The following is a 19258-nucleotide window of genomic DNA, read 5'->3' on the forward strand; positions in this document are numbered from 1 at the left end:
AGATAAGTCTAGAAGGAAAACTCTTTGGAAGCCATTCAGATTTTTGTCCCTTCCTAGTACTGATTTTGTAGACTTTGTAACAAGGAGGAATTATATTAACTGCCCTATCTCCTCTAACATCACAAGACACCAGATGTTGTATACCTTCAGAAAGTTATCTGAATCACACTTTAGACTCTTCTTAGGAGACTGGTTCGTTGATATTCTTGTTGTATTTCTAAAATAAAATAAATCTTTGAGATAGATAAATACGAGTGAGTAGAAGCAATGGATAATCCACAAAATTTTGGTTTACATTTCACTTTGTAATCCATTAAGTTTTTTGCCCAATATCTTCCTAAGAATATTTTATTCAAACTAATAAAATTTACCTTGTATGCCTTGAGCACTGATCGTAGTTGAGGCAGGCAATCCAAGGAAAACTGACATTTTTGTTTTTAATATATATGAATAAACCGGCCAGAGATAGTGACAAGTAAATTGTATTGGAAATTAGGAAAGGATTATTGCAAGTGGGGACTTCTTAAAAAAAAAAATCATTCATTTATACTGCTTGGCATATTAACCGTTCAAGATAGCCATTAAAGAAAAAAGATACCTAGTAGTTTACAGCCACACGTCGCTACTCATTTTCATAATGATGAATAACCGTGACCTCAAGTTACAGACACCAGTAATAAACTTTTATTTATTTTAATTACAGAATTTACTGAAGGTGCTCATTGTTGATTTTGGTCTTGAGCATAATTTACTAATGTAGTTTTTGAAATGATATGTGAATTACTTTTTAAGGTTGTGTTTTAATAATGTTTTCACAATTGAGACCTGATATTTTATTCCCCATGCTTTTCCCCTACCACAGAAACCAGGAATGGATCTGGCAGACACCTATATCATGTTTGTTCGGCAAAACCAGGATATTCTTCGAGAAAAGGTCAATGAGGAAATGTATATAGAAAAGCTGTTTGATGTAAGTAACTGCCCTCACAAGGCTTCCTGGCATCATAGAAATATGTGCAGGGAAATTGCATTTTGGTGATATGTTTGCAAAGCAGACTCCTTTTCTGATCCCTTTCTTCTATGCGGCTAATACAGTTGATAGTTTTATTTCTCTGACTGTTGACAGAAGGCTTAATTGGCTTCTTTTGTATGTGGGAAGTGTCACTGTTAGAATGGAGGTCTCAAAAACCTTCTAAGGTTAATTTTAACGAGCAGGATGATAACCAGTTTACCATTATGTACAGCATCGGTCCGCTTGCCTTTGTGCATTCCCTCAACAGGATAATGCTGGCATGGAGTTGGCCCCTCCTCGTAAAGTTTTGCGAGTCAACGTCATGCTCCTTAGTTGCACAAAGACATAAGCTTCAGTAAAGCCAAATATCCACCACCAATCTACTGTTATTGAACACTTTTCCCTTGATTTACAGCACTGGCATATGCTAACGGTATCACCCTGCCGTTTTATCAGCACAAAAGTCTTCATTTCCACAAGGCAACTCCTAGAAGTAGGGGGTGTGGTTTTAGAGAGCTTGATCATTAAGTTTCATTTATCTGGTATCTGTAAAGGAAACTAATAAGAGAGCAATCCATTTCAATAACAATGTTGTCATTCATTTGTAATTATTTAACAGTCAATTCAAAGGAAATGGTGCTTTTGCTTGTGTTGGAACTTCCCAGAATTCACCACAATGCTGATGCTGAAATGGAATATTTGCTTTGAACTGTATTTATTTATGTACATCTCCCCTGCATTTTGGAAATGATTTTCTGGCAGTTTCATTTAATTATGCAAGTTGCCGCAAATGTTTTCATAACAGCAATTCACGGGCTTCGCGGTGACACTTCAGCTGTGGCAGTTACAGAAGGTCCTGCTACGTCATCATCTCCTTCATGGTCTGTTGTGTCAGTGTTCACTGTTTGTCAGATCCGGTGGTCAACATGAGTCTCCTCTTTCATATTTTATGCTTCTAGCCTCTACCCAGGCTGTTTTACAATAAAAGTATCATCTGTTTTAATAAGCTAAGTGTTAATATGTGTGAAAAGAATGATTTCCTAAAAGCTTTGATGCCCTGCAGGGGTAGAAAAATTATCATCTATCCAGCTGGCTCTTTTACAAAATACTGGAACCGTATTAGCAACTTCTGCTTCCATTTGGTATTGCTCTGAATTTACAAGCATATGTTTTACTTCCAAATTCTCTTTTACCTTTTTTGCTTATGTGGTAATTTTCACAAATGTTGAACAGAATAGGGAAATCGGATTGATGTTATTTCCTTTATGTTTATTCTTAGTATATCTGAAGCATGTTTTCTATGATGAGAAAAGATAGAATCATCTGGAAATAGGCCACTATAGGTAGGGAGGTAGGGGTGTGTGTGTGTGTGTGTGTGTGTTAACATCTTCAACTTTTTGTCTTGGTGACCTATTTACTACAAAGCCAGCCATCCGTTCATAACAGAGGTAGAATTTTTTTGCTATAAAGATGTTCCCTACTTCGTCTCTCTCACATTCACCAAACTTTCTTTGAAGACTTTTTGTGTGACAACAATAACCAACAGAGCTGACTGAAGTAGAGTCAACATTAAAAGGGCCAACATTAAAATTATGTCTAGTTTAGGGGGCACCTGGCTGGCTCCGTCGGTAGAGCACATGACTCTTGATCTTAGGGTCATGAGTTCAAGCCCCACATTGGGCATAGAGCTTTCTTTAAAAAATGTAAAAGTATGTCTAGGTTAATTGCCCTGGTTATGTACACTTTCCTTTGATACCTAAGCGTCTGACATGGTGGTAAGTTTGCTTCTGAAAAGAACTCTTGACAAGCAACCGTTCTGTTTTGGTTGTGAAGGTTTTGTCATTTTGTGTATCCCCAGTAGAACAGTGGACTTGTTACTTGTGAAATAGTTATAATGTCCTTAAACATTCTAATATTTTTAAATTGCACATTTTTATTACTGTAATTAAAAATAAAAAGTAGACCCTAATTCTATTGATATGTCATCAAGAATAACATGTATGAGGGGTACTAAGAGCCCCTAATTAGCCAAGACTGAATTTGCCTCAATTATAGTTAGTAAATGAGAGGTTATCAAGTATGTGTTGAAAGGTAAAACAGAATGTGTATCTTAAGCAACAGATCATTACTGAGAGACATTATATAATTATTGGAAATCCTCTTGGCTGGAACTTAAAATAGTATTGTTAGATGTCAAGAAACAGTTGAAAATAATGACCCTATAAATACTGTTGGCAACCTTAGTCTATTACAGATAAAAGATTGAAGAGAACAATTTTATTCAGGCATCACGACAAACTTTTGCTATTTCAATTAAAATAAGAAGTAAATAGAAGGAAAGGAAAGGAGAGGGAAGGGAAGGGAAGAAAGGAGAGGAGAGGAAAGGGGAGGAGAGGAGTAGGGGGAGGAGAAGGGGGGAGAGGGGAGGGGAAGAGACAGAGACCCCTAACTTCAGACACAGAGGAAAATGTGCATATACACATACATGCACACGCACTGCAGTGAATCAATACTTGTGGTTTAACCAACCCGGGTAAGGGTATAGGGCATCCAGCTTCTGGTCATTCAGTATGATAACTTCACTCCTTAAGAAGGATATTCTTTTGACCCAAACGAGATTCGCTTCATTTTGGAAATCCCACAAATTACAATATTTTTATATAAAACAGTTATTGCGAAGACATACTTTCATCCTGCCTTCGATGCCGACACTTTAAAAAAGAACTCGTGTGTTTTACTAAGTAATCTTTTTCTGCATGATGCTCTGCTCACAGAAAAGACTATTGAAAGTTCTGTGAAACTTTCCCTGAGAGTAGTAATTACCTGTATTTCTGGCCTTAGAAACGTTTTGATCAATTAAGCATCTTAATGGCTCATGATATTTGTGGTGAAATACTTTAGGGTTCTATTTGCATAATTGTACCAGTGCCTAAGGCCAAATAATGACCATTACCCTAGATTTGTGTCCATCGCTTTGCATGCATCTACAAACAAAAACGGTACCTCCTACGGTCATCCATGTACAACTCGTGAAGCCATAAGCCATGGTCCGGTTTCCTGAGCATCTTGCACTGCAATTATTATTGTTCTAGCCTCCATGGAAAGGGATTTTGTTCCCTTAACTTCAGAGTCTTAAAGACAGGAATGATTAAAATTTGTATTACCTTCAAGACCCTAAATATAGGATGACCTTTAGACTTTTACATTAAATTTTAAAATATTAAAGCCAAATGTACCCTTGAAAGATCAAAAAGAGATGATATTAGGACAAAGAACCAAGACATTCTACTTCAGTCCATAACTAAACTTCTGAAACATTTTCTGCATAACACAGAAATAATTTTTCAAAAGTGTAAATAAACAATGGCAGATCCATGCTGCTAATAGAAGGAACCGAGTTTGTTTTAAGGTATGTCCCTAATCTTCTCAAATTATCAAAATAATAATACTGGCCCTAGCTGTCATCACTAGCATTCCCAGGGCACCTCCATGTACCAGGAAATGTGCTACGTGCTTTACCTATATCATTTCTAACCTGCTGAGCTAGATGCCATCATCTCCATTTGTGCTGATTTTCACGTTAAGGAATCTCCCACTCATAGAAGATAAGTGACTTGTGAATTGTTGAATCAGACTTTGAAATTGTGTCTCTCCAGTTTCAAAGTCTCTGCTATCTCCACCATAAAGTCTATGCTATCTCCACCATACTTTAGACTTACAAAACCTGAAATGGTAACACAGTACCATGGGAGAGGCCTGGACCAGGAATCCAGATCTCTGAGTTCCAGCCACGGTTGTGCCATTGATTGTCAGAGTGAGTGTCAAGAAGTTATGTCACCTGCCTAAGACTCAGTATAGTTAGTACATACAAACTGAAGAAATTGGTCCAAAACTCCAGACGGTTTCTGAAATATCTTCCAGATTTTAAAACAACTAAATTAAATTAGTTTCAATTATGTTAGCAGTGATGACAAAAATTACCAGATTGGTTGGATGCTAAGCCTTGCACCCCAGAGTAGCAGTTCTTAAGGTGTTTTGTTTTGTTTTGTTTTATCATGGCCAAGTGAAAGCAGGTATCCCACCCAAGAATCAACAGCAAGTGCAATAGATAAAGAAAAAAAGAGATTCTGTATAAAAGAATAGCTGTACCATGACATTCCGTGTATCTACCACCAGGGCTCTGAACCCCTTTAGAAAAATAGTTGGAACTCATCCATTCCATATTCATGCAAAATCTTTCTGAGCGACCAGAGTATTTTAAACAGAGACTGTCTCTTTCTCTCAAGCCGTCATCGTTACACATGCTGAGTTTAAAATCTCCATGTTAGGGGCGCCTGGGTGGCTCAATCAGTTAAGTGGCCGACTTCGGCTCAGGTCATGATCTCGCGGTCGGTGAGTTCGAGCCCCGTGTCGGGCTCTGTGCTGACAGCTCAGAGCCTGGAGCCTGTTTCAGATTCTGCGTCTCCCTCTCTCTGACCCTCCCCTGTTCATGCTCTGTCTCTCTCTGTCTAAAAAATAAAAATAATAAAAATAAAAAAATAAAATCTCCATGTTAAATTTGCATTTTCAATTTAGAAAAAATGTGCCTTATCTGGGTAAAAAAAATCTTAAAGTTCTCCTGTAGTGAGAGAGGTCATGGATGCGCCAAATGGTTTTTCAGCTTTCTATGCAATCTCTCTTACCCTAGTGTGTTTTTTTCTTACATATTAAACACCATTGTCAGCAACCTTTTTAAAGTTTTTATCAAATCGAAACCATCTACAGTTGTCTAATCCCGATATAGAAGTATGACAAAGATCTTCTAATTCTTAAGACCCATTTTTAAATGTCTACTGTGATGTTTCTTCCCACACACTCAGGCTTCAGGACACGCAGTGCTAGCCAAAGGTTCCCGTGTGTCAGGAGAGAGGCTGGGTAGTTCCCGCGAGACTCTGGTTTGGACAGTGGTGGTGTTTCCAGAGTCAAAACTGACCTGTGCAGTAATTGCCCAAGAGCACGCGCTGTGGTCCTTTCCTAATGTCCAAGAATATTACAACCTGGAGGTAGTTAGGGGTTGACTGAAATACATTTTATTGTCCAGGATGCACACTAAACCCACCTACCTCTCTAAATCTTTTGTATATTTATTGGGCATTGCCCTTCTTGAGTCCCTTTGAAACAATTTCATTTCAGCTCTCATGTTGCTGAAGACACATCAGGGTGCAGTATTTAATTGGTAAATCATGCAGATTAAATGTTCTCATGTGTTATAAACTGATTAAATATTTAATTGTTGAGGAGTTTCATCTCAATGAGATTTTTTTTAAATATTGTGGTGATGTCTTATAAAATTAAAAGTAATTCTTTAAATGATAGTTAATTAGTTATATTCATCCAAATAGTTTTTTATAAAGGATTAATTTCTCAGGACTTTTCCTTGAAAAGAATTCTTTTCAGTAAAGCGACTCTACATTAAACACTGTAAGTAAAACTGACCTACACTATCTATGTGAATTCGGTAGCCATCCTAAGATACGATAACATACAAAGGAAAAAAAAAACTGAACCTGTGACAAGAGACTATATTTCTCAAAATAAAAGTCATTTTCCATTTCTGTGCTCTCGTCTCTGACTCTGAAATAAGAAAGGGCAGAAATGCTCAGAATTTTTGAATGCAGTTTCACACCAGTGCCCAAACTTTGTGACTCCAGAATTTATTCATCCTCAGTAAGATCAGCACTACTATTCTTAACTTCCTTAAAGATTCAGTTTATTATCATGTTGATTTTCACAAGAATAGTTGAAATCAACAGAGCTTGGATAATAGTGGCTGCTAGATGAAACTTTCCTACCGTGATGCCCTCCATGATATGTATTTAAAGCTGACTCTACTTTTTCAGTCCTTTGGATAAATTTCTTTGTGTGTGCAATCAGCCTCTTTATTGGGAATGCAGGCTGCAGCCCAGTAAGACTGCAAACTTCTTTGTCTTCTTGCGTTTCTTATAGTTCTAAGATATTATAGATATAGTCTCTAGTATGTGAATGTTAATTTAAAAAGAGCAGTTTTCTTCTTTTCAATAATCTTTTACTTTCAAATGACTAGGAAGTTGTTCTATAAACTACATAAATCAGTCTAGATTCCCGTTACAGAGGATGTTCTCTTTGGTTTTGCCTCTGTATAAAAAGAATTCAAATATAAAACATTAACTGTTGGACCATTATGCCCAACCATGATTTTCCTGTCATCAATCAAAATTAAAGGTTAGTATCACTGTCCTATCAAAGCCATTATGTTCCTTCATCGATAGGAAAGGCTGGATAATACGTTCAATGATGGACTCGAGGCTATTTGAGGTAATGTATTTCTAAACGTGGTTGTGCTACAGACTAAACATGGTTTAGTACCTCATTGCGTCCTAAAGGTAGATAAAAAGTCTGATCTCCACTTGTTATCTGTGTTACTTTTGACACTGTTAGTGGCTTTGATACATCGTTCCCCAGGTGTTTGGGTTTTTGTGTTTAATTGTCTATATTTCTGCTTCATTTTACCTACAGTATTTGGTCTCACGCTGAAGTTGTTTGACCTCTTTTAAGATAGTCCTAGTCAGACGTGTTCTGCAGAGCATCTTGTCTGCCTCAGTAAACGCCCTCCACAGCTTGTTCCTTAGCAGTTTGTTTCCTCAGAGTTTGTTTCTGTTTAAAACCTCTGCTCTCGAATTACGGCTGTCTGGTTCGTTTTTGTTAATAACCTTTATTTTAATGTTAAGCTATTATTTGTAAGTATAAGAATGTATTGAAGAGTCTACTTTTTGATGTACGGTGGGTGCCGGAATAGCTCTGGCAAGTCCAGACGCAGCCCAGCGCCGCCAGAGGCCCTCATTTGAATCTAAGCTGTGGGTGAATTAAAACCTGGGAAACTTGAGATACGCGTGCCTAATTGCCTAAAAGAAACTCCGAGAGAAAGTGTATTGTAGCGTGTTGATCTTATTTCTTTGATAATTCAAAAGAATCTTCGAGAAATATGTGGGCTTCTTCCTTATATTCCTGAAATGTGATCGTGAAACACAATGGTCATTTGGCACATTCCCAGAAATGGACGTCTTTGCATGAGGCACCTGGACATATGTGGCAGGTCTGGTAGAATCAGCTAATTAACAACACAGGCTTAAACAGGCACCTCATCTGGCAGTGCAGTTAGTTGCCTGATGGTGCTCAGCAGGACTGGGTAGTGCTTTTTATTTTTCTATCCTAATGGTCTGCTGCCCACCTAATTTTGCCTTATTGTCAGTCACTACTTACCGCAGCTTGGGGCCCTCCCAGGAGGCTAAATTATTATCAAAGGATTAGGGAGATGTAGCCTCGCAGCTCTGACATTTCTGATTGCTTGTCTATGCCAGAACACTAATTAGCTGTGACTAATTAAGAAAAATGTCCCTGCCATAGAAAACCATTTAAAAGAACTGAGAAGTGGAAAAAGCAATTCAGAAGCTGAGCAGTGCTCAGATTTGCCGATGCTCTTTAGATTTCCACCAGAGCCTTAACTCACCTTTAATTGTGCTCAGAATTTAAAAAAAAGAGAAAGAAAGAAAGAAAGAAAGAAAGAAAGAAAGAAAGAAAGAAAGAAAGAAAAAGAAAACCTCACATGTGAACTGATCTGAGGTTGTGCTTGAATAGGAAGAAAAAAAAATTGTTGATCACGTAACCTCTCTTAGCGAGGGTAAAATTGTCTCTGATGAATGGAAGATGACAAAACTTTCATTTTCATGGAGACATTTTTCTAAACCCCAAATGTGTAAATGTGCATTAGCATTCATTCACCCAAGCCAATAACAACGACTTAATGGTCACTGAAGGAAGTTAGAATATTCCCTGGACTGATGCTCTAAAAGATGGTTGAAATGATCACAAGCAGCACATTGAGCATTTTAGAAGTTATTTAGTATTGATTTCATGCCGCTTCCACATTTAAGACAGTCTGGAAATTGTGGCTTCTCCACGCACAGCGTGGTGTTTCCACAGTGATTTTACATGCTTGTACTGCAACTGGCCACCAGTGACTTATTACTGAAAATACCCGGGACTCCCCTGAGACCAGTGTCTCTATCAGTTGACCAGTGCAATGTTTTCATAGAACTGGTAACTACTACTCTCCTTCTCTTCCAACCTAACTTCATCAGCAAATGTCACACGGCCTAAGGCCACTTCCCGTGGTGGCTTTTTGAGCTCCTCCTCTGTCAGCCCCCTCCTGTGCAAGCCTTCCCTGCATCCCTGGCAGTGCCTCTCATGAGTGGACACAGCAGTGACAGCCAGCCAGACTGCCAGCCACCGTTGACTAAGTCCAACTGGAAAAAAAAAAAATCTGTGTAAGGAAGGAGTTGTTGTGGCAAACCATTATTCGATGTGTCTACTGAATGCATTGAAAGGAAACTCTATAAAAGAATAATATCCAAAGGTACTTACCAGCACCTAGAGAGAGCCCTTACTTAATTTCCTGATTACGGCCCAGCCCTAAGTAAGAGACCATCTAAATTTTACTGTGTTCATACAAGCAAAATATTTTGTTTGAAATAAAATTCTAACCCCATCTCACCTAAACTTTCATGCTAGTTTTTAAACCCATTTTCCCTTTTCCTCTTGGTGGAGAAAAAGCAGGTAGCCAGCATCCTCTAGGGAATAATCCTTCCTATATATGAAGACTGTTATTAAGGCACTTGTCATACTTGTCTACTCCAGGATAAATAATCCCTGTTTGTTTAACTTCTCTTCATAGGCCCCTTTCCTAGCCCTCTAATCATCTTCGGGGTTGTCCTTTGAAACTTCTCTAAGCGTTCTCTGTCATGCTTAGGGTTTTGAGTCAGGAATGGGATGCAGTGTTTGAATGTGGTTGAACAAGATTCTTTCAAGCCACGTTCCTACTTACGCAGTCTAATATATAGCGTCCCCATACTTTTCCTCTGCAGATCCTCAGAAATTTGGTTCTGTATACTCCCCACAGCTCCTTTTGTTGGCTTTCCCCTCAGTGACTGCCCATACTATACGCATATAATGTGTATGTTTATTGATGTAGAATGTCCGTTCAGTTGATGTGTTGGATGCATGAGGAAACCTCCCATTCACTTCATGTGTATGGGATAGTGTATGCGATAGTGGTGAATACTGGGACCGAAAGGTTTGGCCTGGGGGCGCCTGGGTGGCTCAGTCAGTTCAGCATCCTACTTCAGCTCAGGTCATGATCTCACAGTACGTGAGTTTGAGCCCCACATTGGGCTCTAAGCTGTCAGCACAGAGCCCGCTTTGGATCATCTGTGCCCCTCTCTCTCTGCCTCTCTCTCCCTCAAAAATAAACATTAAAAAACCATTTGGCATTGTTTTATCCCACACAGATGGATATCTCTGTCACAGTGACGATGGGATTCTAATTAAAGTAGGAAATTGAAACTCCCCTTATTAACCATTTATTCACCCCCCCCCAAGTATTTATTTTGTAGAGGCCACATGCTGTGTGGCAGCGTTAAACAGGATACACCAAGTCCCTGTCTTAAAGAAGCTTACATTCTTCTGATCAAATGGGCCTTTTGAAAAAGTTAATTTCTCATTAAAATGTTTGACATTTTCATCTCCAGAATTAACATTAACATATTTTCTTTGAAATGGATGTATTATGGAAAACTAAAATTTAATTCCCTTCCAAGAGAGATAATAGTGATTCAAGAAATTCATTTATTTATCTGTGTCAAGTGGAAGATTGGAAACTTGCCAAAAATTAGGGCTGGTGCAAGGTCATCCCCACACAGCTCCACTGTTTGCAGTATCAAACGCCATGACCGCAAGATAAGGGCACACTCTTCCTCTTTACCCTTCGTGAGTTCTTTGCTCAAAAGCCAGGCTTGTTTCAGGTCCCAGGAGAGTTGTCACGTTCCCTTAGACTGAAACCAACAATGCCATAGCAGTGATACTTTTCTGCCTTAAAAAAAAAAAAAAAAAAAAAAAAGAGCTCTTGTGCAAAACCAGCAAGTATAGAAGTCACCCAGGACATGTCACTTGGTGGTCAAAATGCACAGGCAGCACTGCCAGCCGTCCTCCAGATAGGCTCCACAGCCGTCAATAACCTGTAGGAATGGGACCCAGTACCCCAGGGCATATGCTGGTGAGGCAGCTTCCTGCTTGCATGACAGACTCCCAGAGCCGAGCACATCAACACCTGAACACATGGTATTATTAGATCTGGTGTCTGTAAACTATGTATGTGGATACTCGTGTATGTCATAGACCTAGGGGTTTGTTAGTTTACAGTACTTTCTCCTTTATTTAATTCATCACTTACGTGAAATTAGACGGTCACATTTAAAGCTCCGTTTTAGTCCTATGTTAAGTTTCTTTAGCTAAACGCCACCATTTACTTTTTGGTGATTTCTACAACTTTCACATCTCTTAAATTATTTCTCTATCAATGAGACATGCCATTCAAATCAACAAACTGGCTCTGATACTCTTCTGTCCTTTCTCTATTAAAAACCTCACTCTCACTATTACGTATGTAGCACTTTATATCTCCAAGTATTTTAAAGCATTCTAGTCCTTCGACAAGTATGCAATGCATGCTGTGTGCCAGTCTGTGAAGGGCTGGAGATAGCAGTAAAAATAAGACTTGGTTGCTGCCTTGCGTTTACACATAGCCCATTGAGACAGACGTATAGCACATGGTGCAATATTTATATAGATGTCGGTACAGAGTTCTAGGAGCAGGAACTGTAAGAGCGCCTAATTCTGCCTAGTAGGAGATAGTGTTGGCTTCCTAGCAGAAGTAATGGTTGAAATGAGTTTCAAAGGCTGACGTGGATCTGGCCGGGGAAGCATACTTTGGGACAAAAGTCCAGACGGACGGACTGACATGACCAGAAATCCCAGACTTAGAGAACCCCAACATGCAGCAGGGGACCAGGTCTTTCCATTTGCTAGGGATGGATCCTGTGAGAGTGAGCCAGGAGTTGGAGACTCCTGGAGCTGCCATGGAGGATGATAGCTAGTGAGTTCAGTCCTTACAGCACTCTCCAAAAGTCATTTTGAAATGACGGTCTCCCATTTCTGTAAGGAAACTTCAGTTTCAGTTTCCAGGAAGACCTACTAATAGTTAATCCTCAGGCCTAGATTTTTCTCTCCAGCTTGTGCCATCCAATACAAGCCCTTCCAGGAGTCTGATACATATTTTTATTCAGATACTACATTGTGAATTTAAATGCAATCCTGACCAAAATTGTGTACCAAAATGCCTCATTGAACCAGATGAAAAGGTCATAGTGCCCAAATGAACCATTCAGAGACTATGTGCCCCAAACTGGTACCTACAGCAATATAACTGGACTGACTACTGAGTTTGGCCAAGCCAATGATTAGTCATTTAAGTCAAAAAATTAGTCAAACCAGCATGCATCCCATCATTTGTCATGAAGTAGGAGAGAGGGGAAGGGCTGATTATCTGAAACTTTCACTTTGTAATGAATCTTTTTAACACCAGGAAAAGGGCCCCAGAATAAACTTACAGAGGCACTTGCCTACTTGATAATAATGAAGAATAAAGAACAGTATTGATGTCAATGCTCTTTGTGTAGTGTGGGAAAAGATAGGCTAGTTTGATAATACTATTTCCAGGACATTTTGGAATGAAGGGAATTTTTGATTAATGAAACGTGCTTGTACAACTCCCAGTTTATGGAACTTATCCTGTTATGTAACTTGTATTTTGTAACTTAAGAAGATCTAATTCATCTAGAAATATCTTGGTATTTACACATTTTTTTGTCAGTTTTTTTAAAGTAATCTCTACACCCAATGTGGGGCTCAAACTCATGACCCAGAGATCAAGAGTTGGATGCTCTACTGACTGAGCTAGCCAGGCACCCCTACCTTTTTTTTAAACACACAAACAAAAAAATATGGTGGCACCTGGGTGGCTCATTCGGTTAAGTGTCCAACTCTTGGTTTCTGCTCAGGTCATGATCTCATGGTTCATGGAATTGAGCCTTGCATTGGGCTCTGTGCCGACAGTGTGGAGGCTGCTTGGGATCCTCTGTCTCTCTCTCTCTCTCTCTCTCTCTCTCTCTCTCTCTCTCTCTCTCTCTCTTTCTGCCCTTCCCCTGCTTGCTTGTGTGTGCACTCTCTGTCTCTCTCTCTGAAAATTAAAAAACAATAGTATGGGGGAAAAGTATTGAACTTCAAGAATAGGAAAGTTTTTTCAGCATTCAACAAACATTTATTAGGTACCAACTCTATGCCAATCTTTCCGTGTTATAAGCACTTTTTACATTTTCTTAACAGGCATCAAAATGCTCATAAACTCTCTTGTAGACTTCCTGATAGACTAGAAAATGAAAACCACCCTGCATGTCAGATTATTATTGAATATGGAAGAAAAATGACATGAATCAAATGCTTCTCTGCTCTTTGTTAAAAAAAAAAACACATGAAAAAAGCTGCATATATAGATCAAGTCCCTTTATGAATAAACCAAGGATCTTTTTTCCTACATTGCCTTGTTTTGTTATAGTGGGGGGAAAAAACCCTTCCCAGTATTCCTAAGCATTAAAGTGTATGGCACCTTAAAACATCTTAAGAATAGGGTGGCATGGTGTGGGGCGCCTGCATGGCTCAGTCAGTAGCTCCTGCAACTCTTGATCTCTGGGTGGTGAGTTCAAGCACCACATTGGACATAGAGATTATTTAAAGTCTTAAGAATGGGACATGTGGGAAAGGCATAGCAGAAGAACCACTTAGTCGGTTATCCTAAGGGAGTGTGGTTCTTGAAAGAATTGATTTACATTACATATTACATTATTAGGTTTAAAAATATCTTTGGTCTTTGGAAACACAGCTTGCATTCACTTGCAAGGAAGTGTGGTAGACTTATTTGAAACAATTAATAAGCATTTCCTGTTTACTTCACAGTCCTGTATTACAGTGACGATCAGGAACCCCCAGGAAGGGTAGAGGTTGTTTTCTTAGTTGTCTGCTGGAAGCAGCAAACTGCCCTTAAAGAATCAGAGATTTTATTGACAGAACAGACTGTTTTCTAGAAGGGACTGGAATAACCTAGCAGTCATGAGTACAGACTCTGAATCATGTATCCATATAGATAAGATATAAATCTAACCTTGCCATGCATACCTATTGTGTAAATCCAAGTAACACGCTTAATCTAAACTCAGTTTCCTACCTATGTAAGCTCAGTTTCCACATACGCAAAATAGGAAAAATAACAGCCATCTCATTAAGGTTGTTCTCAGAAGTAAATGAAATTTTAACTGATGCGTTAAATTTCCCAGGGAGAACTTAAAAAATCAGATGGCTTTATAATCCGAATTCATAAAAGAATAGAAATGAGTAACCGTACCTCACAGTTCTTGAGAAATCTCATTCACTCCTCATTACACTTTTCCTGTTTATAATGTATTTGCACTTTGTTAAAAGGCCAAAATGAGTAAGTTAATAACAAACAAAATAACAGGTGATAGAAAGTTCTGGAGCTCTAGGCTTGCATTTTTTTTTTCTTTTGAAGAATAAAGCTGTATTTTAGCACCATGTAGAAAGAAAAAGTGTGATAATTTGGCTTTTCCCTGCAGTTCATTTTTTACAAGAATCACAGGCTGTATTGGTTCTAATCATGCCCTTTATTCTGACGATCAAGTCTAATATCATAGTATTTTGGGAGAACATCAGAATCTTCTTATTTAAAAGCCAGGTTCACAGACTCTACCCTTCATATTACAGATGAGAAGACTGAGACAGAGGAAACCCTGACCAGCTCGGTCAGGCAGACAGAGCATAGAAGGTGCTGGCCCTTTTCCCTTCTCAGCTTCTGTGTGCTGTGTTGACAGCCAGCCCTCCGCTTCCACGTTCAGACCCAAGCCTCTATTTTTCCCCCACGAATAGTTCTGGGTCTAGCTGGGAGGCTTGATAGGTATAGGGTGAGTTGAACACTTCTGTATTTTTAACCATAAGAGACTGGTTTCAGTTTTCCCAAAATGTTGCCCTCGCTCCTATTCCAAGCCAACAAAAAATCTGCACTTAAAACTTTATAGATGCTGGTGTTTCAGGGGACTGTTTTGTGGAGCCGCATAGCATCGTTTCAGTGGGATGCCTCATATAGAGGAGGGAAGTGTTGGTGTTACTGTTTCAAATTTACCATAAATATAAAATGTGTACTTTAGTGTTTAGAAATGGGAAGTGACTGGCCATGAATTTAGTTCTGTTAAATAGATTCAGTGTTCACAAAAGAGACACTCAATGTACAGTGAAGCATTTATATTTAGTGGGGCATTAATGTTTCTAAATATTTTGTTGCTCTCCAAAGCTACAAAATGATACTAAAGAATGCCTTATATTTATCAACTTATCAAAACCTTCAGCATTTAAAAAATATCATTTGTTATTTTATTCAATTCAACTTGGCATTTAAAACGTACCTATTTCCTAAGATGGTATTTTCTAGATGGTATTGTGGTTGAACTTGGTGACTCAACACTTATAAAACCGACAGCTTCCCCTGAAATAAATGAAGAAATACATACACACTGGAAATTTAGCCGTTCCATATCTTAGTGCACTAAAAACTGTTGGCTTTCTTTTTTTTTTTTTTTTCTGTTGTTCACCTATTGAGCTGAGCCTAGCTGGAGAAGAATGAAAATATATCAACTAGTTGTACCAATTCATAATCAATAAAAAGCTAAACACTTAAGCAGAAAATATATCACAGATTTGTTCCCTAGCAAAGCAGCTATTTTTGCCTTGCCATCATCATCAGAAGCCACATTCTGACAGAAATCATTTGCTCGAAGCAGCCGTGATATATACACCCTATGTGGTCTTGTGGTTCAGATTTAGGAATATCAGCCACAGAGGGTCTAAAGGCATTGTGCATTAGTATGTATTGAGACCTCATTCCAGGTGGCCAGCAGCTGGACTTTTTGAAAATAAAACTTCCAAAATAAATGTGAAGTGCTTGTTTCCAGGCAATAAGTGTTACATTTAATTGAATCATCCTCCAAAATGTTATAAATTAGGCAGAAAAGGGAGTTTGCATATTTAATATATTTGTTTTATATTTCCACTAGTCAACAGAATAATGAAATTCCTTAACTACTTCTCTTTAACTTGCATGAAGAAAGCACGGTATGTTGCTAAATCTCTTTTCACCAGCACCGCGGAGAAACAACTTTAATCCTTGTTAGAAAATTGCCGAGTCTGGGACTGACAAAGAGCTCATGCTTGTTCCATTGTTAGTGCTCCCCGGCCCCAAGAGCAGAGCCCTTTACAGCTGCGTGGATCCCGCCCGGCTCAGCTGCACTATTTAGGAGAGGAGGTTTGTCAATTTCTATTGACAATGGAGAGAGTTTTTCAGGGCCTGTAGCAGTGCTGACACAGTTGGGGATCAATGCCAGCCATTCAGACTGCACCCTCTTTCATTGCTTTGGTTTGTTAATTCAAGACTAAAGGTCCACTGAGGGGGTTCAGGGTGTTTAAGAAAGCTGATGAACTGTTTAAGAAAGCTGATGAACTGCAAGCATTTATAGCCCTGGTGTGGCAATTTCCATAGTCAGTGGCAACTCCTGGCACTGAGGGAGCTGTGTCCTTGTTGACCCTCTTGTTATTAAAAATGCACAAGTGCTGCGCTTCTCAATATTTCAACAATCTTTCATTGTCAATACCACCTTCTGAGCCCTTCAGCTTGTTGCTTGCTCTAAAGATCTTCTTAGATTGGGTTTGAAAACTTCACCTTAAACACTAGATTAGACTGATGTTCTGTTTTCCGTGCTCCTGTTGATTTGTTGAACCTTCCCAGGGCTGGAAAGCAAGTAGCAGCTTGATGGGGAGACGGGCTGCTAATATGATTTACCAGTCTACAGTCATGCACAATAAGTGTGAATAAATACAGGGGTCTCACAGAGTCAACCCTAGCCTTTCCTTTTCTTTTATTTTTGCTTTAAAAGAAATATCTCAAGAAAATGAAGTGAGTAATGCATGCCCTTACAGGAGTTGAATGAACCACAAAAAGAAAAAAAAAGACGTATTTTTTTGTTAAAGTGGCAGGCTGCTGTCATGGATTGATGTAGGAAAAATGTAGAATATACACTTACTGCTTTATTCCGGAGTAGACCAAAGCAAAGAAAGAAGCAGTAATGCCATACCCATGACTTCAGTGCAGACCGCAGCGCCCCTTCCTTGTCGTCCCCCGAAGGGAAAAGTGAATCGTCCACCCAATTGTTTTATAAAATTAACTTTTCCAAAATGAAAGGACATTTTCTAACATTCACACTTTACTGGACATTCACCCTTTTTGAATGTTTTTTTTCTTCGTAATGTTAAGGGGTTGGTTTTGTTTGGGGTGGGGGAAGATGCAGCCAAGCTACCTTTGACTTTTTGGTCAAGATATAAAAATGGGACCTACCATATTGCAGCACCCCAGAGAGGAACATGTCAATTCCAGCACCAGAAATAGGAAACTGCTGGAGATTTCCGTTTGGTTGTTTTGTTTGTTTGCTTATTTATTTGGAGTGCATGCATGTGTGCGCGTGTACGCGTGCGTGTGTGTGTGTGTGTGTGTGCGCGCGTGTGTCTATTTCCTCACATACAAGAAAGAAGCAGTCCTAGTGGGTTTTTTGTGTTAGCTTGTTCTTAGTAACAACATAAACTCTGAGCAAAAGTACTGCTTTCTCTTTATTATTTGTTTGTTTTAGCTGAAAATCTTCAAAGTGCCTTGACTTGGAGACCAAAAAATAGGCATTTGTAGCTGATAGAATTATTTTTCGTATAGAATTTTCCTTATAATTTGGTTACCTTTAAAGCTAAGATGATGGTAAAGTAGCTTAAGCTTTTTTTACTTAAGAGTGGTTCTCTTTTTCTCTCTTTTTATAGTTAACTTCAGATCATTTGATTCCCAACTTATTTTTCTCTAAAGTTATAATTTTGGCGTTGTGTTAAAGAAGTTATATTAATAATAAATTTCTGTGTTACATTAAATGCCCTTTTGATTATCACTTAATCATAAGTATCATTGATGTGTAATGGGAAAATGAGTTAAATTAATTTTAAATTGTGTAAGGATTTCTTAAAGATGCATAGGGAGTAATTTTAAGAAAGGATTTTCATTTCCCTCAAATTCATACAACTTACAATAAATATAATAACTTTATAGTCTGACAGATTAGCTAGTATGTTATGCTAGACCATATATCATCTTTTGTTTCCCCCAACAAAAAAAATATATTATCTCTTGCAAAAGGACTATAATTTAAGAGTTACAACCATTGTGACTACATTTTAGCTTTCAAATTATCTGGAGAGTGGTGTGGAGGTGAGGGTCTTAATTTAGTGTACTCATATTCAATATCACCAATACCTGGGAGTGTTTATGTGTATTAAAATAGAATTCAAGAGGTTGAGGCTATAAATAATTTGAAATAAGGAAGTATAGGATTTAAATACCAGTAGAAATTAATATGTCAGCTGCAGTACTGAATTCATTAGCAGTTTATTTTTTTAAGAATTTAGGAGTGTATCTTATTTTGTAAATCTCATTTCTGATACTTTTACAAAAATGTCCTGAAAATTAAGAAAGCAGTCATTAGGAAAGAGCAAAGTCGGGTACATGAATAATATTTTTTTTAGATCCTAGCCTATCTCACATTTTAAAAACCTGAAACTTCCATTCATCCATGTGATATAATATTTAGTAAATCAGTTACTCATTTTAATTACCTTATCTCATTTTATGCATGTGTGTTCAGTGTATTAAATTAATAGAAATAAGTCTAATGAAATGTGAAACTAATTCATGTTTAATTTATGCTTAAAATACCATTTCTTATACCAAATTTTGTCAGAACAAGGTTAATAAATACGAGTCCAGATGAATTTCAGACTTACTGTAACATGTGATGGTACTCTTAGAAATTGAATTTGTCATTTTAATACAGAAGAAAAATATTTTTATGATTTTTTTCCTGTGTTTGAATACCTAAGACACATGTACCACACGTACATGATGTATTGTGTCACTATGTTTGTGTTTACAAACAAGACACAAAATCCCTTTTCTCATGAAACTCTTGTTATTTCCTAAGTGCTGAATGGGCTTTGAGATTGATTTCTTACTGTTATCTGAATGAGTAGCATTATTAATTTTCCAGTACTACCTAAACCTGGTTCTAGCGTGTAGTGCTGAATCCCTTAAAATGTCACCACTAATGGCAGATTGCCTTTAAAACACAAAAA

General features: G+C 38.2%; 1 protein-coding gene across 15 annotated transcripts in view; it reads left to right on the forward strand.

Annotated features, from left to right (window-relative positions):
* Nucleotides 1-19258, forward strand: part of CADPS2 (calcium dependent secretion activator 2) — a 535106-nt gene that overhangs the window by 508321 nt on the left and 7527 nt on the right. For 14 of the 15 annotated variants that reach the window (XM_053218157.1, XM_053218152.1, XM_053218154.1 and 11 more), the window contains one exon: nt 863-970. In XM_053218157.1, the coding sequence (XP_053074132.1) occupies nt 863-970 (108 nt within the window). Of the gene's footprint in view, nt 1-862; nt 971-1631; nt 1790-19258 lie in introns of those variants that run through there. The other variant, XM_053218160.1, reaches the window with a different exon arrangement.

The sequence above is a fragment of the Acinonyx jubatus genome, chromosome A2 (genome assembly GCF_027475565.1).
Source record: "Acinonyx jubatus isolate Ajub_Pintada_27869175 chromosome A2, VMU_Ajub_asm_v1.0, whole genome shotgun sequence".
NCBI lineage: Eukaryota > Metazoa > Chordata > Mammalia > Carnivora > Felidae > Acinonyx > Acinonyx jubatus.